The sequence below is a fragment of the Chrysochloris asiatica genome, unplaced genomic scaffold, assembly GCF_000296735.1.
Source record: "Chrysochloris asiatica unplaced genomic scaffold, ChrAsi1.0 scaffold00056, whole genome shotgun sequence".
Taxonomy (NCBI): domain Eukaryota; kingdom Metazoa; phylum Chordata; class Mammalia; order Afrosoricida; family Chrysochloridae; genus Chrysochloris; species Chrysochloris asiatica.
Window position 1 is genome coordinate 6189511 of NW_006408574.1, and position 23410 is coordinate 6212920.

The 23410-nt window shown below is 47.1% G+C and overlaps 1 protein-coding gene across 1 annotated transcript; it reads left to right on the forward strand.

The window, feature by feature from the left end:
- Positions 1 to 82: 82 nt before the first annotated feature.
- Positions 83 to 21701, forward strand: LOC102833273 (doublesex and mab-3 related transcription factor 3-like). Its single transcript, XM_006863734.1, has 2 exons — positions 83 to 536; positions 20734 to 21701. Exons 1-2 carry the CDS (start codon positions 83 to 85, stop codon positions 21699 to 21701), a joined length of 1422 nt encoding a protein of 473 aa, XP_006863796.1.
- Positions 21702 to 23410: the final 1709 nt, after the last annotated feature.

Consider the following 23410-nt stretch of genomic DNA (forward strand, 5'->3'; position numbering starts at 1 on the left):
CCGCCCCCGACCCGGCCTCCCGCCGAGCCGCCCCGAGCCCCTGGACCCGCGCCCGTCGCCAGCCGGATCGGGCGCCCGGGGCATGAACGGTTACGGCTCCCCCTACCTGTACATGGGCGGCCCGGTGGCGCAGCCGCCGCGGGCGCCCCTGCAGCGCACGCCTAAGTGCGCGCGCTGCCGCAACCACGGCGTGTTGTCCTGGCTCAAGGGCCACAAGCGCTACTGCCGCTTCAAGGACTGTACCTGCGAGAAGTGCATCCTCATCATCGAACGCCAGCGGGTCATGGCGGCGCAGGTGGCGCTGCGCCGGCAACAGGCCAACGAGAGTCTGGAGAGTCTCATCCCCGACTCGCTGCGAGCCCTGCCTGGGCCCCCGGCGCCGGGCGATGCAGCCGCCAACCCGCCGCCACCGCCAACCTCGCAGCAGTCGCAGCCGCCACCGCCGCGTCCTACAGCCGAGTTGGCGGCCGCCGCCGCGCTACGTTGGACCGCGGAGCCGCAGCCCCGGGCGCTGCAAGCGCCACTCTCCAAGCCAGGTAAGAGCGGCTGGAACCCTGCGTGCGCGGGGCAGGCTCCCAGAGCCAAGTTTGGAAAGTTGGCCTGGCCAGGCCTTCCTCCGCATCCCCCTCCAGGCTGACCCGGCTCTGGGGGACTCAGTCGCCCGAGGGGGAGCCACGTGGCGGGACTTTACGTCCTGCTCGTTCAGTGCCTCTCCCAGGTGAAAGGGAAAATGTCTACTTAACTTAAGCGAGTCATTAAAACGGCCGACGCAGGACCACCTAAAAACCAAAGTGTGCTCACACCACCGTTCGTCGGGGTCCTTGGCTGTGGGCTTTCGTGGGCCTGGTGTTTGAAGACTGGGGCGGACTGGTGTTGGGAAGGTGTGAGGCCCAGCGCTGGGCCATACGTACGGGTTCGGGGGAATTGGAGCGGAGATTGTATTTCCAATTTGGGGTAATCCGGGTTTTTCTAGGGCGTTCTGTGGCCGCCAGCCTCTTGGGATTTGGTGAAAGGTGCTTCATTTAGGAGTATGAATTTAAAAGGTCCCGAAAAGCTCATAAACTAATGGCTGACCGTGAACCGGATGCACCTAGTCAATTCCTGTTGCAGAATGAACCGGTTTTTTACCTCGGCTCCCCAGTTCGCCCGCAACGGCCCTTATGGTACAAAGAAAGAAAAAGAACAAAGTTGATCTTCAGTGAGATAGGCCAGCTGTCTTGAGTTTCAGGTAGGCTGGACCTCACATGGCTAAGCTATGCGCAGGTTTGGAACCAGGCTCTCTGGCCTATCCGGCCCTGGCTTTTCCTGCGTCCTCTGGACGGTCTATCTTCACTGAGCCCCGAGGACGATCATCCCCTGCCTAGGCTTCCTACGGTTTCTCTCGGTCTCCTTCCTCCAGGGGGGACGACCTCTAGGAAGCCCTGCCCAGTGCACATACTCCTTAGTCTTTTGACTCTTGGAATTCTGTGTGTTTGGTATCTCTCTTCCAGTGCAGCAAATGTACAAGCAAATATACATTGAGCACTAGAACTGTGCTCTGCCTACCCCCACCCCCCAAAAAAAATTGCAGTTTCATAGAATTATTTAGCTATTGGCCACTTCAGGGTTTCAGGATAGAACTGGGCTCCATAGGGTTTCCAATAGCTGATTTTTCAGAACTTGGTCACCAGACCTTCCTTCTGATGCACCTCTGGGGGAATTGAACTTTTCATCTTTTTGGTTAACAGTGGAATGCATACATTGTTTACACCATCCAGAGATTCCCTAACTCTTCCCCTGTGAAACCAGTGTCCTGGAGGGCAGCTGGAGCCTTCCTGGGGTGTGAGCTGGGGGATGAAGACAGAACTGCTGGCTGTAAGGTGAGTCAGCACGGAGCCCTGCAGGTGTGGTTCCTTCTGCTGCCTGGTGATGCCCTCCAGGCCGCCTCTGTAGGCCAAGTGCTCTGAGACTAGAAGTGTATGTTTTGAGGACAGAAGAGAGTTTGCTGGAGAGGAATTCTGTGGTTATTTGTCCTTGAGCAATGCCTGCAAATTGTCTTTCTCTTGAGACAGCTCTCTTCTCTTCATATGTATGGAGTTGTCACAGAGAAGTGGAGAAAAGTTTTCTTGTTTTTGTTTTTCTCCCCAAGTTAAAACTAGTGTTTATGACATTCACGTTTCAGCTCTGGAAGTTGATTGACGCCAATAACTTTTCCTAATTGTTTTCCTTTCCAGTTTCTCTGGCTACTTTCTCCCTGGATCAGGGCAGGAGTTCTAGTTAATGTCAGAGCTACCACTTTTTAGTAGGCACCTGACCAGAACAAAAACAACAAAAAACCCAAAACTAAAAACTGAACACCAAATAAAAAATGAAGTAACCTTTTGTAGAGCTGACACAGACTGGTGGTAACCTCAATTCACTCTTGGTGACCCCATGTGTATCAGGCTGAGTTTACATTGGTTGATTTTCCAGCTATCGATTGCCAGGCCTTTCTTCCTAGGTACCTCTGGGTGGACTCGAACCTCCAACCTTTCAGTTAGCAGCTGAGCACATTCACTTATTAGTGGAATTCTGGTGTGGCACTCTAGGTTAAGCACTGGACCACAAGATTGGTTTGAACTGCAAGTTCAGTGGTTCAAACTCACCAGCTGGCTGTTCCTCAGAAATCCTATACAGGGTTGCTGTGAGTCGGAACCGACTTGACAGCCCTTAGCAACACAACAAGAACCTGCTCAGTGGCATTCTGTTCATAGGGCATTGAGTTTGGGGTGCTGTGTGTATGTCCTGTGTTCCTCAAACCATTCTTTGGGATAAATGAAGAGTCATCCTGAGAGCAGGCAGTGAGAGTAGGGGGTGGGAGAGGAATCTGCATTGTAGGCAAAGGAAAAAAAGCAAACTGTTTTTAGCTGGACACCCCAACACCAGATGGGGTTCCCTTTCCGTCACTGCACTATGTGGTTAGAGAGCCTGAGCCCTCCAACTGGAAAACAAGTCCCTTGTAAAGGAGATTAAAGTTATCACCAGAAGAGGCCAGGGGAATACCTTGGGGACATGGGGTCTTAAGGGACCGGCAGGTCACTTCTTGGCTGGTCACAAGGCATACTTGACATATGTATCTACACAACTTCTATTTCTTCTCTCAATGGACTCCACTCTATAGTCTCATTCCTTAAAAAAAAAAAAAAGCCAACTCCCAGTCTGAATTGGGGGAGGAGATGGGGAAAAGAACAGCTAATTTGTGCTTGTTTGTATGTATTTTATACACTTTTGTAGCTGCTCTTACTATATACGTATCTATACCATACCTGAGTCCTTGGGTGGCACAAAGGTTAAGCTGGTAACCCAGAAGTTAGAGATCCAGTCCACACAGAGGTACCCTGGAAGAAAGTCCTGGACATCTACCTCTGGAAAAATCAGCCTTTGAAAACCCTGTGTGGCACAGTTTCACGCTGACACACATGGGTTGCCATGAACCAGAATTGACTAGCCGGTAACTGGGTTTTGTTGTCGTCTTCTCAGATCTTCCTACAGATATATTCTGTGTAGGTGGTTGTATGCTATGGAGTCGGTTCCAACTCACAGTGACCCTGCATAGGGTTTCCGAGACTGTATGTCTTTATGGGAGCAGAAAGCCTCATCTTTCTCCCTGTAGAACTGCTGGTAGTTTCGAACTGTTGACCTTGAGGTTAGCAGTTCAACTTGGAACCACTATGCTACCAGAGCAATTAGAAGGGCAGTCTCACATGTGTGGCAGGGTGGTAGATGATTAAGAAACTGTCAGAGTCTACTGCTGAATCCTGTCAGTTTCCTTGTGAGCTCCCAGTTCAAAACCATGGCCTGAGCAGAGGGAAGATTGGGGCAGTGTAGCGCAAGATTTCTAATAAGCTGGAGTGAGACAGTGTTTTTCTTGGATACAAAAGCAGACTCACAAACACAAGGAAGGGGTCTTTCCCATCTCCAGAATTCCATGAAAAAAGCACAGATCTACTAGTTGAATGTGTGTGCTGAGTACCACTAGAGAAAACTTGGGGGCTTCACAGAAATCAAAACCCAGTTTTGTTGCTGGAAGAACTTTCTTCCCCTTCTACCGGTAGATCATGTAATGTATTGGGTGCTATTGGACTAAACTGTGTCCAAACCAGTGTTGTCAAGTCAGCCGTCGACTCATGGCAACCCATGTGTGTCAAAGTAAAACTGTTCTTCATAGGGTTTCAGGGATTGATTTGTCAGTAGACCTCCAGGTCTTTCTTCTGACGCACTTCTTATTGTTAAGTGGCATCAATTCGGTTCCGACTCATAGTGAGGATATCCTGTGTAGGGTTCTGAGGAGTGACTGGTGGGTTTGAACTGCCAACCTTATGGCTAGCAGTCCAGAGCTTATCCAATAGTACCACACTAGGATTCCTAGTGGGACTCAAATTTCCAGCAGCTAACAGGTGAGTGAGCACATTAACCATTTACACCATGTAGAGACTTCTTGGTGTCCTCATGAATGCTGTAAGATAAGCACTGGACTGCTTCAAACCCACCAGTTGCTCCTTGGAAACCCTATATAGGGATGCTGTGAGTCACAAACCACTGGATGGCACATAACAAGAGACTTCTAACTCTAGCTTCTTGAAAAGCCATTTCTTTGGAGTTGTGGTTTTAAAGGAGAATTTTCATATTTTGATAGCCGTCTAGCTCTTGAGGGGCGTATGTAATGCTTTCTTTTCTGAGTATAGATTTCTCAGGCTCCTTCATTATTTATGACGGGCCTAGAATTATTAGGTGAGATTGAGCGGAAAATTCTGACACTTCGTCAACCATTGAATTTACTTATTCATCTCCTAAATTCTCTCTTCACCCTCCTAGTCCCCCACCCACATAAAAAATCTCAGGAGAAGCTTGACAGTCTTTTAGCTGCTAGTCAGCCTAGATCAGTAGCACCAACCAGCTGAACCAGAAGCCCAGTTATGTTTAGGTGTCGCTGAGCCTTTACCCAAGTCCCTGGGGGGTGGGGTGGGGGGGGGCGAGCATCCTGGGTTATTCCAAGTTGTGGTAGCTAGAAGGAAAAGATTCTTTCCATCAAGATAAATATATAAGGGGGAGTCTTTGAAATGTTTATAAGAAATAAGAGAAGTTTCCTGTTCTGAAAAGGAGAGAAAATAGAACACCAGGGAGAGAAGCTAGAATTTGAAAAACTGCTTTTTATTTTAAACTCCCAGGAGCCACTTAAATCTTAGGGCTCACTCCAATTGGCTTGGGTCCTGGCTAGTTCTGTTTCCCTATTTTTCTGTTAATTTTATTTCATGTATTGGTTATAAAGAGATATCCCTGTTAGTCCAGTGACTGGTGCAGAGACTTCCGGTCCAGGAACGGAAAAAAACGGAAAGGACTTAAATTTCTTCAGGAGGACTCAAGACTTTGAAAATGGTGCCTGGTTTGAAGACAGCCTGAGTTAGGATGAAAAATACATCCACCCCAAATTAACAGAACTAAGCGAGCTTTGGTAGTGGTTACGAGTCAGGCTGCTAACATCAAGATCAGCAATTGGAAAACTACCAGCCATTCCGCGGGAGAAAGAGGAGGCTTTCCGCTCCTGTACAGATTTACAGCGTGGGAAACACAATACAGGGTCGCAATGAATCTGAACCGACTCTACAGCCCGCCAAAAGCGACACTACTGAAGGTCTCCAAACTTATCCCTTCAAGGCGCTGGCACGCAACAGGGCCCGGAGTCCTTGCCCTGCGCTCCGAGCTGCTGGCGCGTCCTGCGCCGGTGTGCCGGGTGGTAGGCTGGGGACAAGGACGGCGCACAATGCCGGGTGTAGGGGTTCTCCTCTCCAGGGGCACAAGGAGTGGACTCCTGGAGTGGTCAGTCAGTCGCCGCTGCCTGGCTGACTGCACCGCCTTGCATTCCCGCCTGGACGCTTGTCCTCTGGCGTCGGGACCGGGAGAAGCTGGGCTCGGGCTTCCGGCTCGGCTGCAGCCGGAACCTCCTGAACGCGAGGCGCGGGCGGCCCTGTGCACCTTGCCTCATACGTCCCTGGGACCACCGGCTCCGGTTCCTTCCTTGCTGCCCGCGGACTTCCACAGTCTCTCCTTCCAAAGGCCGGAGGTGGTTTGCTAGATTTATCAACAAATTAAAAAACAGAACTAGCACGAGAGCTGCAACGTGAGACACATACTTAAAAAATAAAACATTTGTCTTTATCGGAAATGAAAATTTAACTCGGTGTCCAGTAATTTGGTGGTGGCACAAATGATAAAGCACTGAACTACTGCCAGAAAGATTGGTGGTTTGAACCCACTTCAAGGCACCACAGGAGAAAGGTCTGGTGCTCTTTGCCTTGGAAACCCTGCTGTGTGCAGTTCCTTTCCGCAAGCTTAGGGTCCCTGGGAGTCCCAGTTGACTCCACTGGCTTTAACTATGCAACAATTTATTTCAGTTGGTTAAGGGGGTCCCAAGTCTTCCTGGCCCCCTAGCCTCCCCAGCTCCATTGGCTGTCCCTCCTCAGGGCATCCTTGGACTGCGGGGTGGGGTGGGGGTGATGGATTGATTGCATCTCCCAGCTTCTTAGTTGCCAGCTGCCAGGTGGGGCGGTAGGCATCAGAGGGCAGGGTTGGCAGAAGGTGGAATGCATCTAAGTCTAGAAACCTGAGTGCCAACCCTGCTCTACAAAGATCTCCCCCTTCCAACTCCCTGCCCGAGGTATAAATCTGGTAAATGTCTGCACTCTCCACTCACAGAACCAACTTCTCTGTTCCCTGATGGATGAACTCCCGGCTTTAAAAGATTACAGTAATCACGGGAGGACAGTGTAAATCGAATCTGATAGCAATAACTTTCGGAGAAGGTCAGGCTCAAGTGAAATGTTACCAAGCAACAGGCATTTTGTTTGCAAAATACAATCAAAGAGTATTGATGAGGAATCCCTGCTTGCAGTCAGTCAGCACTTTCTGCTAACAGCTTTACAGAATGAAAGGGAGTGAATCTTTATAAATCAAAGTCCCTTGCAGCCCTCAGGGCCCCTTTCTGGAAATGTTGCACTTTTTCTTGACTGGGAGGAAGGCGGAGCCGGGAAAAATTCATTGCCTGCCAGTCTGCTTACTTCGGTTCCATTCCCTTCCTTACCCTGGCTTCCCGGTTTCATTTCGCGTTTCAACCTGTTGAAGCATCTTCACTTTTAGTGCCTCAGACTCCTGGGTGCCCCCACCCCCACCCTGTGCATCCCTTTGTGGTTCTGATGGCTTAGTAGGCAGCCAGCTGGGGTTTGCAGGGACTCTCAGGGCTTAGTTGAGGGTAACTACATTGTCCCCCAAAGTCCCATATGCCTTTGTTGATTGATTTCTTCCTCTTTAGTGCCTTTGAGTACGTTCCCACTCATAGTGAACTTGTGATTCAAACCCACCTTACAGTCTAGTGCTTATCCTGGGGATGCCACTGCAAGACTCCAATACAGACTACTGTGTTGTTTTTTTAAGGAACCGAAAAGCCGGTTGTCATCAAGTGGTCCCCTGTGTGGCAGAGTAGAACTGTGCTCTTCAGGGTTTCCAGTGGCTGAGTTTGGGGAACTACATCACCAGGGGAAACCTAACACACAATTAGCATTTCCCCTCCATTTTACTGTATGACTGAGAGCCATGAGTAACAGCAATCCTTGTCCATAGACGCAGTATGTTAGTTACAACAAACCAAAGTGCTGGAGAATCTCTGTTGATTTCAGTGAAGATACATTTCAGTAGGCATACCTCTGTTCCACTGATGATTGCTTTTTCAGTTCTGTTTCTGTAACAGCCATAGTCTTCACTTTGAATCTTTACAGCAACATTCCCTCCCGTGGACACTCTAGCTCAGCGATTCTGTATGCTTTTGTGTCATTTAAAATATGATCCCCTGCACAGATAACTTGGAATTTTGCAAGAGATTCATTAGTGAGCTGTAAAGCTCTAGGAGGCTGGGAACTATGCTTTGATCTTCATTTTAGAGTCCTGCGTAGCATATTGCTTACAAGCATTGAGTGGGATTTAAGAGAATTTTTGAAACAGGTGGATGAAGGAGCTGCATTTTATCAGCACTGAATAAACGGTGTAGGATTTTAAATCCCTCCTCTCCCTGCTTCTGGAAAAGGATCCCTTTCTGAATCAATAGAGAAATCAAAACTAAATTTCTGCAAGGCAGCCAAACTCATGGTTGATGCAAACCCTGCTTCCTTAATCCCATCTGTTTTTATATCAATGACTCTCCCCACTCCGAAAATTCGGATTCCAAGCAACAGTTTTTCTGGGACTTTGTGGTACCGTGTTAAGCCCATGTTGTTCGTGATTTTTCAAAAACAAAACATGACTTTTGTTTTTACCTTGAGTCTTTCCACCCCTCAGGAAAAGGAAACTTTCCCTCATTACACTTCAGAGGATGAAGAACTTGGTGTTTGTGTAGTTCATTTTCTGCAGTGTGAGATATGAGAACAACAATGTAAAAAGCTGTTAGACTGGAAATGGGCAGTGATTTTTCTGGAAGCCTCCTCCCGTGGCCTGAGCTCCCTCCCTGCCTTGCTAACATCTGTCTGCACATTGAGAATTATCATCAGGAAGCCAGTATTTAGCAGTATGTTCCTGAACGTTCCAGGGGACAGCTAAGGAGAGAAGAATTCCAGGATTCCCAGTGCATGACTCCATTTCAGAGGGGAGCGGGCAGAGTCCTAGGATCTTTGAGCTGCGAAACATGCTTCCCTATGGCTCCTGCAAAGATTTACAGCCTTGGAAAACCTATACAGGGTCGCTATGAGTCCAACCAACTCAAAAGCCCTTAACAACAACCATGGTGATGTTTCATTTGACACATAAGGTAGATTTTGTTTTCGTAGACATACTTGTATTGGGATGTAGTGGCTAAGAGCTGCCACGATTGAATTTAGAAACATTCCCCATTTTGATATTTGAACAGTATGTTTATTTAGCACATACGTGGGAAGACATTTCAAAGGGATGGGAAGAATACCTAGAAGTTTTTTTAATCGAATTGTATTTCATATGAAAAGAATCTTCTAAAAAAGTTACAGAGTGTGCAAACTGATTTTAGATTGGGATTCACTTTTATACGAGGGTTCAGTCTTGCTCCTTGGTCTGCAGACTTAACAGCAATGCATGACCTGTCCTTGTTGAAGTTGCTCGCATAGCTTCCAATATGTCCTCTTCTCCGAGAAACATTTCCTCTCGTAATTCAACATCCTTGCTTTTTTTACAAACCTTTTCCTAGTGAAGTTTTTTTTTTTTGTTTTTCTTTCAATTTTTAGGTAAGACTACGGGTGTTTTTCCATCATGAAAATTATGAAATTGAAAAAGATTTTTCAAGGTCTCTAGATGAGTAGCATTATAAATAGTAGATGACGCCATTTTCAATAACTGGTTTGTATTATCACATCAAATGAATTTCTTTCCACTTTTTGTCTAGTAGTTTTGGCTGACTGCACGCATACCCTAGGGGTAAAAATAACATCAGTTGAAATAGAGTCTTACTCTTCAGATTCTAAGAATTAGGGTCTCCATTTCCAGGAGACAGAGGGCAAGTGTTTTTTATGGGGAGGGAGGTACTTTCCTTTTCATTTGGTTAGTTGGCAGTTTCATGTTTCAATATCTAGAAAGGTCTTTGTGTTGTAGACCAACATGAACAATTTGTAAAGTTCATTTAGGAAAATAAAAAAACCTACAAAGGTAAAGAGACACGTGTTATTAAATTACACTTTATCACTAGGCTCCCGGTTCCCCCTCTGTAATTACTTGTGAGAGACTCTATTTATTACAGAATAATTTACAATCCATTTAGTTTAGACATCACCATACGGCTAGTAGAGCCACAGAATTGCAGGGACTGTACTCTCTGCCCATCAAAGTTGTTCTTGGTACCAGTTTTCCTTTACGTGGTGTTGAAACCCCCAGCAGACTTGGATGAGGATGAGGACCCTGCTACCCAGCATTCCTCAGCTGGCTTGTGTTTTTGGTGCTCTGGATGCGTGAATCCCATAGGCTTGTCTTGCCCCCTATCTCTTTCTGTGTCCTCTGTCTTTCCTGTTGGGACCCAGTGAGGACACAGTGAGCTCAATTAGTTGGAATGGAGGTTTGTTTCCTATGCCATCCTGTTAGCCTGGATGGACATCCATTTAAGGAGGTTTGATCAGCTCAGAAACCTGCTGACAGAGTGTGGATGAAGCAGCCCATCCACAGCTGCTTTCAGAGAAGCGCCCAGAATTGCAATGTGTCCGAGACCAAGCATAAAAACCACTTGCAGTCTAGGGACCGTGACACCCGACGTGGGTCACAGTAGAAGTGTGCTCCAGAGGTTTCCAATGGCTGATTCTTCAGACGCTCATCACCAGGCCTTTCTTCCAAGGTGCCTCTGGGTGGACTTGAACTTCAGTTAGCAGCTGGATTGTGAACCGTTTGTGGGAACCAAGAGTTGCTCAGGAAGAAGAGAAAGTATTTTGTGGGAAAGGGTTTTACAGTCGATGAACACACCGCTACCTGTATAAAATTCCATTGTGATCTGTTTTGTGGAGCTTAGGAAAACAGGTACAAAAGTGAAATTTTGCGGTGTTGGATTTATAATGATGCCAGCAGTATCAGGTTGTTTGAAGAAAAAAAATACATTTTTATAGTTGTTGTTACATGCCGTTGAGTCTGTTCCAACCCATAGCTAACCCTGTATAAGGTTTCTAAGTAGCAGCTGGTGAGCCTGAACCACCAATCTTGGATTCAAACTGACTTTGCAGCCAAGCATATTAACCTGCAGTGCCACACCAGGACTCCTTTTTTTATACATTTTTTTAAAAATACATTTTTATAATAGTAGCTAGCACAGGTGATAGGGAGCCCTTGGAGGTGCAAACTGCCAACACGCTCACTGCTCATTGAAGAAAGGCTGGAGGCTTGATTCCACCCAGAGTTGCTTTGAAAGAAAGGGCTGGTAATCCTCGTAAAAACTCAGCCATTGAAAACCCAAGGAAGGACAGTTCTCCTCTGACACACATGGGGGCGCTCGGGATCGGGATCCCAACCGACTCAGCAGTAAGGGGTTTGGTTTGGTTACTCGCTCCGTCGGAACAACGGTTCTCCAGCCCTGCTCTCACTGGATTTCTGCTCTTCCATTTTTCTGGAGCCAGAGTGGGTCTGGGTATAAGTGAATTGATTGACAGATGTTTTGCTCAGATGTTGTCAGTGTTTAAAACTCATTCAGGGTGTGTGTGTGGGGTCGGGTAGGGGGGATGGGGAGTACCTTTTAAGACAGGAAGCCATGGCACAATGAGTTAAGCATTGGGCTGTTACCCGAAAAGTTGGTAGTTTGAACCCACCAGCGGCTCTGTGGGAGGAAGATGTGGCCGTTTGTGTATAAAGCTTGACCGCTTAGGGGACCCTATGGGGCAGTTAGACTCTGTGAGTCGGAATCTACTCAGTGGTGGTCGGTTGGGTTTAGAGGTTTATTCCTAGGCTCAGGGGTGCTGGTAATTGTGACAAGACGTACTGGATTCTTATTGATAGTTTGGTAGTTCAAGCCGCTCGGTCCTCGGTCCTCTGCTTTCACAAAGATTCACAGCCTTGGAAACCTCTGGGAGCAGATCCCCTCTGTCCTGAGGGCTTGCTAAGAGTCAGAATTGACTCGCCTGTAGAAGCGGGTTTATTTTTAGATCCACACTTTTCTTTAAAAAGAGCTGGAATTTTGAGCTTTCTGGTTGTGTTCATGCACCTTTTCTTCCCAAGAGAACCTGTTTCTCCTGCTTAAAAAAAAAAAAAAAATCCCACCATCCTCCATACTGCTGCGAATCCTGCTTCCATTGTTTGCATTTCTCCTGCCCAGGTGTCAGCTCCCCACCTAGATTCAAAGTTTGACAAGGGGAGGGGGAGGGCGGCCTCTCCACTTTCTGGCATTTTCTGCTCTGTGTTCTCTGTCCCGAGGAGCTCTGGTAGCGTAATGGTTAGGAGTTGGGCTGCCAACCTCAAGGTCAGCAGTTGGAAACTACCAGTGGTTCCATGGGAGAAAGATGAGGTTTTCTTCTCCCGTAAAGATTTGTTGTTGTTGTTAGGTACCATCGAGTCGGTACCGACCCATAACAACCTTATGCACAGCAGAATGAAACACTGCCCGATCCTGGGCCAACCTCACTGCTGTTGCCACGCTTGAGTCCATCTGAGTCCATCGATGCTGCCACTTGGCCAGTCCCTCTCATTGGGGGTCTTCCTCTTTTTCTCTGACCCTCCACCTTACCAAACATGACATCCTTCTCCAATGACTGCTCCCTGATGACAACATGTCTGAAGTATGAGAGATGGAGCTTAGCCATCTTGGCCTCTAAGGAGCACTCTGGCTGCACTTCTTCCAAAACAGATCTGTTGGTTCTTTTGGCAGTCCATGGCACTTTCACATTTACAACTTCGGAAACCCTGTGCCAGGGTCACTATTGAGTCGGAAGCGACTCCACGGTACTTAACAACAACAAATTCTCTTTCCCTCAATTGTTGTTAAGTGTCGTGGAGTTGGTTCCTGTTCACAGCCATGTGATGTACAACGGAATGAACCACCGTGGGCTCCAGCACCATCCTCACAGTTGGCTGCTGCGCTTAAGCCTGTTGCTACCTGTGTACCACTGCATCTTGTTGGGCATCTCAATACCTTGCAAATAACAGGGATATACATACTGCATTACTGATGGTGTTAGGTGCTGTCCAGTTGATGCCAACTCACATCGATCCTTTGACAGAGTTGACCTGGCATTTTTATTAGAGCAGATCACCAGGTCTTTCTTCCACGGAACTTCTGGGTGGGCCTGAACACCAACCTTTCATTTAGCAACCTGGCACGTAACTGTTAGGCCACTAGTGCGCCTGATACTGTTCTTAGGTTCCAACTCATAGTGACCCAATGCAGACCAGAAAGAATCACTGTCTGGTCCTGACCCGGGCTCACACGTTTTATATATGAGCCCATTGTTGCTGCTACTCAGTCAGGATCTGGTTGAAGGCCTTGCTCTTTTTGGCTTTACTAAGTCTTTCTGATTTTACTAAGCATGATGCCTTCCAGAGACTGGTCCCTCCTGAAAACATGTCCGAAGTATCAGAGACAAAGTCTCAGCATCTTGACTCCTGGCTGCACTTCTTTCAAGATAGATTTGTTTGTTCTTCTGGCAGTCCGTGGCATTTTTAATATTCTCCTATTAGTACGAGATGTTGTTGTTGTTAAGTGTCATCAAGTTGGCACCAACTCGTAACGACCCTGTAAAGGCTTTCTGAGAAGCAGCTGATGGGTTTGAACCACCAACTTTGCGGTTAACAGTCCCATGCACGTTTACAGGAGGAAAATATTTAACTAACTTTCTCAGGCTTCATTAAGCAAGGATTGAAATCTGATTTTGTGCTCAGTTCTGTGTTGAACTAACACATCATCATCGTCCACTCATTTCAAGTGTTTGATACTGGAGTACCAGCCAGGGGTCAGGGGTCAGGAGCCTCGTTGATGCAAATGGGAATCTAGAAGTTTCTCGTTGCCGTGGTTCTCTTTGCATGAAAGACACGCTGGCTGCTCAAACACTGCATTGAATGAAAGTCAGAACTAGGACCCCAGTCTGATGAAGTTGCAGGAGAGAGTCTGTCTTATTTCTCTAATAAAAAACAGATTTTCAGTGCATCATTACAGAAATAGAAACCTGCTTCGTGTGTGTGGGCTGCCACTGAAGCCCCACATTGGAAATCTTATCTTTGATTTTGAAGAAAAATGCAAATTTGAGATGCGTATGCGTAGTTAAGGTTGGTGATTCCATCCCACACAGCAGTGGCTCGGACAGACCTGGCGATCTGCTTTGAAAACCCTGTGTGATGGTCCTGCCTTGCATACATGGGGTCACCATGCGTGGGAATCCACTCAAAAGCACCTCCCAACACCCACCACCACATGAATTTGTTGGACTGTTGTTCAGGAATATTTTACAGTGGTTTTATTTCTCTTGGGCACATACTTCTTTGTTGCTTTGTGAAAACCAGTGCTTTGTGTTGTAATTTTGCTTAAGATCCACCCCATATTAGAAGAATGCTCATAAGTGAACCTTTGTTTGAGGCTTTTAAATAAACAACAATTAAAAGGAGGAGGTGGTTCTAGAAGACGAGTTAGTGAAATTTCACCGGCTGGTATCTGGATGTAACCAGGTGTCAAGAGAGGGCAGAACAATGAAGCTATTCAGGCCCGGCTGTGGAGAACACAGGCAGAACGATTGTTTACACTCCGACAACTGGGTCATTAATAATTTTCGTCTTTAGATCAGTTACACTGGCTTTGTGTAAACACAACCAGTACATGTTTAAAAAAGGATAAATATCTATTTGCATCTAGCTCGTTAAGAAAGAGTGTGTTCTTTTTCTTTCTATAAAGGTCTAATAGAATGTACTGCTGTCAACAAACCAGTCATACACTCTGTGGTTTTCCAATTGCTCCCTCACGGTGTTCCATGTATGCAGAGCAGAATTGGGATCCGGAGGCTTTTTAGTCGCTGGGATCTTTTGAAAGGAGATCACCAGGACTTTCCTCAGAGTTACCTCTGAGCGGATTCAAACCGTCAACCTTTCTGTTCGTATTCGCACGCTGTTTGCTCCATCCCTTGTTTGCTTAGCACGGTAATACTAGCCTCTTTAGGGCTAGTTGCTAGGTCACAGTGTCAACTTTGCAGCGTTTATTTCCCATTGGAATCCCTGAATGGTGTGAATGGTTAATGTACAAGGTTCCTAATGGAAAGGTTGGAGGTTTGAGCCTTGAACTCCAGGTTAATGTTGTAGTATCAGCACCGGACTGTTAACTACAAGATGGCAGTTTAAACCCACCAGCTGCTTCTCAGAAATCCTATACAGGGTCGCTGTGAGTCAGAAGTATGATTTGACAGCACTTAACAACAGGGGTGCCTTGAGAAAAAGGCCTGGTGATCAATTTCTAAAAATCCAGCCATTGAAAACCATATGGAGCATAGTTTTATGTAGCTATATATGGGGTTGCCATGGCAACTAAAAAAAAACCCGAGTCTTTATTTAATTCTTTACTTCACTTACTTAAATAAAACAAGTCTCTTAAGTGCTTGGCTGCTAACCCTCAGAGGCTCTGCGGAAGAAAGACCTGGCTACCTGCTTCATACAAATGAGAGCGTAGTAAGGCCCAGGGGCTAGTTCTGCTCACATGGGATTGGGGTGCATCAGAATCGACTTGATGGCACCTAACAACATTGAGAAACTTTCTTACTCCTTTCTTTCTTTTAAATATAGAATTCAAGAAAGTGTTTGGCGCTGTAGGGTAAGTGCTAAAAGGAGCCCTGGTGGCCTAGTGGGTTATACACTGACTGGGCTGTTAATCCGCAAGGTTGACGGTTCGAGCCCACCAGTCAGTCTGTGGATTAACGATGAGGCTTTCTGCTCCCATAAAGACTGACTACCTCAGCAAGCCGATACAGGCTCCCATGAGTCAGAACTGACTCCACGGCACACCACCTCCACCACTATGACGTTTACTGACAAAACAGTTCACGAAAATGCATATCCCTCTTGCAGCCCTGATCCTGAGTGGTGGGCTCGCTGTATCATTGGTGAGGAATGACCCTGTGCAGCTTCCTTCACTGACTCCAGCCACCTCTTCTTCCTCTCCTGCTCTCACACCACCCATAATGCACAGCCTGCTGATCCTTGTCCTCGGGTGCGAAGCCAAGTTGCGTAACATGCTTGCTATACACATAGAGGTCAGAGGTTCAACAATACCGAGATGCACTTTGGAAGAAAGGTCTGGCAATCTATTTCTGAAACTTCAGCCATTGGAGCCCAGTTCAGTTCCGACACACAGGGGATAGCCTTGAGTTAGAATCGATTTCATGGCAGCTGTTTTTTTGGACTGATTTTAAGAAAGATTACAAACAAACTTTTCAACGTCGAGTAAAGACCCAAACCTAGAACTGTGAAGATAATCCAGGAACGAGATAGACAAACTCAGGGCTCTGATGAGGGACATAAATACAGTGCCAAACATGACTGGGAACAAACAGAGAGAGAAAGGCAAAGTAGATGACTGGGACCGCCTAAAAACTGGACACCTATGTGCAGCAAAAAAATTTGCCAAGAGTTAAAAGAGCCCACAGACTGGGAAAACTTTTTTTGCAATGATATATAATACAAGGGACGATTCTCTAGAACTTACAGAAAACGATAGTGCAGTATAGGAAAAAAATCAAATAGCCCAATTTCAAAACAGGCAGAGGACATGAACAGACACTTCACCAAAGAAGACATTCAGGTTGTCAACAAACATAAGAAGAAATATTCTCAGTCATTAGCCATTGTTGTTGTTAAGTGCTGTTGAGTCCGTTCTGACCCATAGTGATCCTGGAGAGGGTTTCTGAGGATCAACTGGTGAGCTTGAACCACCGACCTTGGGATTCAAACCGACTTTGCAGTCCAGCGCATTAACTTACAGCACCACACTAGGACTCCCATTAGCCATTAGAGAGATGCAAATCAAAACAACAAGCTATCACCTCACCCCAGCTTTAGTAGCAAAGTTCAAATAAATGGAAAATAACAAAATTCTAACAAGAGGGGGGAGACACTGAACCCCTTTACTCTGCTGGTGGGTCTGTAAATGGTGCAGCCTCTATGGAAAATGGTCTGGCGTCTCCACAGAACGTTGGAAATAGCAATACCACATGGCCCAGCAGTCCCCTTTGGTGGTGGTGGTGGTGGTTTTGGGCTGTGGAGTCAGTTCTGACTCCTAGCAACCCTGTATTGGGTTTCTGAAGCTTTAAATCTTTACTGGAGCAGAAAGCCTCATCTTTCTCCAGTGCGGCAGCTGGTAGATTTGAACTGCTGACCTTGCAGTTTGCAGCCCAACGTACAACCCACTATGTTACCAGGGCTCCTTAGCAGGCCCCCTACTTGGTATACCCTTGAGAGATAAGATCCAGGACACAGGTAGATCTATGCACCACCCCTGTTCATTGCCGCACTATTTACAACAGCACAAAGATGGAGACAGACTAAATGCCCATTAATGGCAGAACAGACGAACAAACCTTGGTGCATACACACGGTAGAATACTATGTAACTTTGGGAAAAATAACAATGAATCTGTAAAACAGCTCATCACACGGATGAACCTGGAGGACATTATGCTGTGAGAAATTAGTCAGTCACAAAAGGACAAATATCGTATGAGACCACTGTTGTAAAACCTTAAGAAAATATTTTCATGCTAAAAGAAACATTCTTCGATGGTTACCAGGGTTGGGAGGGAAGGGAGAATAATTCACTGGCTAGAAGGCAGACATCAGAACGTGGCTTGAGGACAGGAAGAAGACTCATTATCTCTGGTAGCATAGTGGTTATGAATTGGGCTGCGAACCACAAGGTCAGCAGTTCGAAACCACCAGCTGTTCTGCGGGAGAAAGATGAGGCTTTCTGCTCCTGTAAAGATTTACAGCCTCGGAAACCCTTTACAGGGTCGCTATGAGTCGGAACCGAGTCCAAGGCACATAACAACAACAACAAATATGTAAGATGATAAAACCTTGCTTGATGACAGTGAAGAGGACTTAAAATACTTTCTGATGAAAATCAAAGACCACAGCCTTCAGCATGGATTACATCTCAGTGTAAAGAAAACAAAAATCCTCACCACTGGAGCAATAAACATTTATATAAATGGTGTAAAGATTGAGGCTGTCAAAGACTTCATTTTGCTCAGATCAACCATCAACACTCATGGAATCAGTAGTCAAGAAATCACATTAGGAAAAAAGTGTTGCACGAGAGCTCTTTAAATTGTTCAAGAGCAAAGATGTCCGTTTGAGGACTAAGGCGAGCCTGACTCATGACTCAAGCCGTGGTATTTTCAGTAGCATCACATGCATGTGAAAGGTGGACAATGAATAAGAAGACCGTAGAAGAATTGATGCTTTTGAGTTATGGTGTTGGAGGAGAATATTAAAAGTACCATGGGCTGCCTTAAGAACAATCTGTGTTGGAAGAAGTGCAGCCAGAGTGCTCCTTAGAGGCCAGGATGGCTAAACTTCATCTCTCATACTTGGGGCACATTATCAGGAGGGACCAGTCCCTGGAGAATGACATCATGCTTGGTAAATTGGAGGGTCAGAGAAAAAGAGCACGACCCCCAATAAGAAGGATTGGCACAGTGGCAGAAGCGATGGGCAAGTGTAGCAACCATTGTGATGTTGGCACAGGACGAGCAGTGTTTCATTCTGTTGTGCATAAAGTCTCTATGAGTCGGAACCTAACAATAACAACAACAGAGGGTGGACACATAGTAACTTGGGCGATGTACAAGAAGAGGGAGGTTGGCAGAAGAATAATGAAGACAGGTGGTTTGCAAGGGTTAAATGGGATAGAGGTGGGTACACAACCTTGAAAGGCAATGAGCTACAGATGGACTCATGGACAGAGGCACAGGCTGAATGTATGTGGGAGGGAGAGCGGGCGTATACCCACAAATATGTACGGGTTTGAAAGAAAATCTTTGTAGGTGCGAATTCACCTATGAATGTGGTAGAGCCATACAGGGGGTAAAATGATGAAAACTTCTTGGCTGTTATCAAACATCTTAAGGCAAGGGTTGCTGGTATGCGGGCTGAGGAGCACAGTCTCGGGACACCATGGTCAGTTGACATAGCATCGTCCACAAAGACAGTGTTCTGCTTTGATGAGTTCCCCTGGGAGCTTAAGACTCGTGAGCAGCCAGCCATGTAAGGTGCAACTATTGGTCTTTTCATGTGCAGAAGAAAGAAGAGTGATGAACATTTGAAGATGCTTGGAATCAGCTAGTCCAATGGACCCGTGGACCCTGTGAACGTCAGTCACCATGACTCAGACCATAAGAGCTTGATGGTGCCCAGCTCCCAGTACCAACTGCCGGGCACCATCTAGTTCTGGTCTCAGAGGGTTTATCGGAAAAGGGATCACATTAGAAGGTACCGGGTAAGACTGGGAGAAAATGTGAAACCGAACTTAAAATTTTAAAAAGGAGACCTGGTTCACTGGTCAGAAAGACTGGAGGAACACAAGACGGTGGTCCTAGACCACCCTTCTGAAAGGCTCAGTTTTCAGCTAAGCAGCAGTTAGGTGTATGGGGCCGGGGATGGGACACACACAACACTAATAAGATGTGTTCACTGTGGAATGCTCAGTCATTCAGGATCAAAAGGGCAACATTTACCTAATTAGGGACAAAGTTGAGAAGGGCTGGGATGGAGGGTGGAATGGAAATAGGACCCACAGGGAGGAAGCGGGATAGCAGGGAAGGAATTGTAATCATTGAGATTAAACAATGTGTATGCTATTTGAATGTCAAATGGATGATCTGGCTCTTTAAACAAACCTTCATTCACTCAATTCACAATAAAGAGTTAAAACAACAACAAAAACCAAACTACAAATCCAGAGAGCAATTTGTTCTGGGCTGCACATCTGGGGTCGCTATGAGTTAGAACTGACTTGGTGTCAGTGGGCTTGGGGTCAGTTACTGAACCCTAATGAAGGATCAGGGGGATTGGTTCATCAGAAAGAAAGCCTGGTGGTGCAATGATTCAGCACTCATCTGTTAATCCAAAGTCCGGTGGTTCAAACCCATCCAGAAACTCCAAGGCAGAAAAAACTTGGCAGTCAGCTGTTGTAAAGATGACAGCTTAGAAAACTCCATGGGGCAGGTCTGCTGTGCCGTATGGGGTCACGTGGAGTCGGGTTTAAGTCAATAGCTCAAAACAACACGTTCTCAAGGCACGCTTAGCACAAAATCAGCCTATGGGAAGGTAGGAAGGTGGATTTATGAATGACATGAGGATCCTTTGTGGGGATTTTGGTTGTGTAGCAGGTGACTATATCCCCAGATGGTAACTGGGCACCTCGTCTTCACAGTAGGAGCTGAAGACAAGCCGGGACCCATTGGCCATGTTTCTAGGGTGTGTGCTTCCATGTTTATCCCTCAGCCCTACTTGTTTGGAAGTCACAGGGACCCACTGTTCAGATGGTTGTCATTATTTACCTTCAGATTGGCTCTGACTCACGACCCCATGTACATGAGAATGAGACCTTGCCCGGTCCTGTGCCGTCCTCACCATCATTGGCGTATTGGAGTCCCCTGTGTGTTGAGTGCTTCCAACCCAGACCACACACATTCTGTTGCGCTCCGTCGGGTTTTCATCGGCTCCTTTTCAGAAGTAGAACGCCAGGCCTTTCTTCCTAGTCTCTCCTTACATGGAAACTCGGCTGTAACCTATCCACCGAGGTGACTCTACTGGTATTTGAAACACTGGTGGTCTAGCTTCCAGGGTCACAGTGGCATGAAAACCACCACAGTAGGACAGACTGACAGATGAGTGGTGGATGCATAGCTTGTTCATTACATAAGCTGTATCTTCCATGGTCTGGGTATAATGTAATCACTCCATGTATCAGGCAAATTCCTCCAAACACGTCATTCAGAGAAATCGCTCCCATGTCTAGATGGCCACCTAGTCTTAGCCATTGTCCACTGACTGGTTTGGAGCTGTGGGTTAATGCACTGGACTGCAAAGTCAGTTTAAACTGCAAGGTCAGTGGTTTAAGCTCACCAGGATCGCTATGAGTCGGAATCAACTCGACGGCACTTAAAAACAACAACATAACCCGCTTATATGTCTGTCCCTTGGCAGGGGCCCCCTCCCCCCTTCTGCATATTCAGAAGGTTAACCCAGCTGTCGTTTGCTTTTCAGATTTGCCTGAAGAGCACCTTGCTGATGGCAACGCTACTGCAGACACAGCAGAGACCTTCAGCGACAAAGACACTGACCAACGCAGCTCCCCAGACGTGGCTACCAGCAAGGGCTGCCTGGCCTCCGAAAGCCCCGAGATTGTGTCCGTGGACGAAGGGGGGTATGCCGTCCAGAAGAACGGCAGCTCCTCTGAGAGCCGCCCCAGCAGCCCCAAGTACCACGCGGAGCAGAGCCACCTCCTGATCGAGGGCCCCTCAGGGACTGTGTCTCTGCCCTTCAGCCTGAAAGCCAACAGGCCTCCGCTGGAGGTGCTCAAGAAGATCTTCCCCCACCAGAAGCCCACTGTGCTGGAGCTGATCCTCAAGGGCTGCGGGGAGGACTTGGTGAGTGCCGTCGAGGTCCTGCTGTCCAGTCGGTCCTCTGTCACTGGGGTGGACCGGACTGCCGCAGAACCCGAGAGTCTGGTTCTGCCCTCCAACGGGCACATCTTCGAACATACCCTGAGTCCCTACCCCATCTCCTCTTCCAAGTGGTCTGTGGGCTCCGCTTTCAGAGTCCCAGACACGTTGCGCTTCTCTGCCGACTCTAACAATGTTGTGGCCAACCCCTTGGCTGTCCCTCTGCAGCATCCCTTCCCCCAGCCGCCCCGCTACCCGCTGATGCTGCGGAACACGTTGGCGCGAAACCAGTCGAGCCCCTTCTTGCCCAATGACGTCACGCTGTGGAACACCATGACCCTACAGCAACAGTACCAGCTGAGACCCCAGTATGTCAGCCCTTTCCCCAGCAACTCCCCCAGCGTCTTCCGGAACTCTCCGGTCCTCCCCAGCCGCCCCACCGAAGACCCGAGGATCTCCATCCCTGAGGACGGCTGCCCCATGGTGTCCAAGCAGACCCTTTACACTGAGGACGAGTACGACGAAAGGTCCGACTCCTCAGATTCCAGAATACTCAACACATCATCGTAACGTGGTGCCAGATGGGTGGGGACCAGGTCACCTTCCTGTGCATTTGAGCTCGGTGTCCACAGACCCCTCTCTTCTGGTTGACAGAATAACTGTCCTCCATCCTAGCTTTAGCAATAAAATAAAAATAAAGTAACAAGCCCATAACTTATTTAATTCCACACACTCCATTGGAAAATGCCAAATAACTGCTCTGTGGCTTTCGTCCTGAATGTTTGTCATTAAAGAGAATCTTACACTGAGAACAGTCTTGGGAAAACTGGGCCCGCAGACGTTTTATTTGGGGCTGTAAAGTTGGAGGTTGGCTTTGCTCTTACTTGCAACCTGGAATGTTTCATGCAACAGTATACTTGAATGTCATTTTGTAAACAGGGGTTCCTCCACATACGGGAAGCTTTCAGGAAGGGGTTCGATGGCCAAGGGACCAAACAGGGATGCTGTCTTCTAAGAGTTCTCCAGGTCTTTGCAGGAGAGACTGCTCCTGAGAATCGAATAAACTATCCACCTGCTTCTGGAAGCTCAGACACAGCTTCCAGAGAGGAACTCCATTCAACGATCCTTTCCACATGACCGAGTCACCATGTGTAATGTTGATGTCAAACGGATCACCGCTGTGAACTGCATGACGTGTGTTGTGAAATGAACACGAGATTAAGCTTTGTCAGGCTCATGTAGCATGCTGAAGGACTCTAGAACAAACAATAAACTAATGAGATGATCTTCGTCTCTGTGGTTTTTGCATGTGGAAAGAGCTGTTCTTAAAAATAGACACTGGATGTTAACACTTCTCACTAGACAAGACCCTGTACCCGGAATCAAGATGTCAGTTAAAACGAAACAACCCTCCCAAAACGTGGGCGGCAGAGCACCGGGGCTGTGTTCTTGGTTCTTGTTTCAGAATCGTTCCAAACCCCGTTGCTGTTAAGTCCATTCCAAGGTGTGGTGACCCCAGGTATTGGTGAAATCGGTTGAGGGCTTGACTCCTAACCCAAAGAGTGGGGATTCCAATCCACCCAGAGGTGCTTCAGAAGAAAGACCTGGTGATCTGTTTCTGAAAGGTCACAGCCCTGTGGAGCACAGTTAGTTCATGGTGACACCCAGAGGGTCACCAGGATTTGGAGTCAACTCAATGGCAGCTTTTTTCTTTTTTTTTAAACTATGAAAAAGAGCAAGCTCTTTGAATGTTACTCAGATTATTGGCCCCTGAGTTCGTGAGTTGGAGGGCTTATCATAGAGGGTCCAATTAAAACCAAAAGAAGAAATAACATCAAAGATGTACAGTCCAGCGTGGGAGAGGGGATCCCAGTTCTTGATGGTGGTGATGGTGGTTATGTGCTATGGAGTCAGTTCCAACTTAGTGACCCTGTACAGGCACCTGACATACAGAAATGACTCAGGTAAGACCTTTAGCTCCGATTGTCATTGAAGAGCCCTGTAGAGCTTGGGTTAAGTGCTTGGCTGCTAACTCAAAGTTGCGGTTTGAACCCACAAGGCACTCCACGGGAGAAAGATCTGGAATCTGCTTCTGTACAAGTGACCGAACCAATGTCTAAACCCTTTGCTGTCTGGTTAATTCCAACTCACAGCAATCCTATCAGACAGAGTGAAGTGGTCCCATAGGATTTCCAAGGCAGCCATCTTCATAGAAACCGACGGCCACCTCTTGTTCCCTCTGAGCAGGTGGGGGGTTCAAATCACCTTTCAATTAGCAA

What these genes read in the sequence shown, in the direction of transcription:
- LOC102833273 (XM_006863734.1), top strand. Translation starts at nt 83, where the DNA reads ATGAACGGTTACGGCTCCCCCTACCTGTACATGGGCGGCCCGGTGGCG. An exon ending in AGCGCCACTCTCCAAGCCAG is followed by an intron (nt 537 to 20,733) that starts GTAAGAGCGGCT and finishes TTTGCTTTTCAG; the next exon opens with ATTTGCCTGAAGAGCACCTT.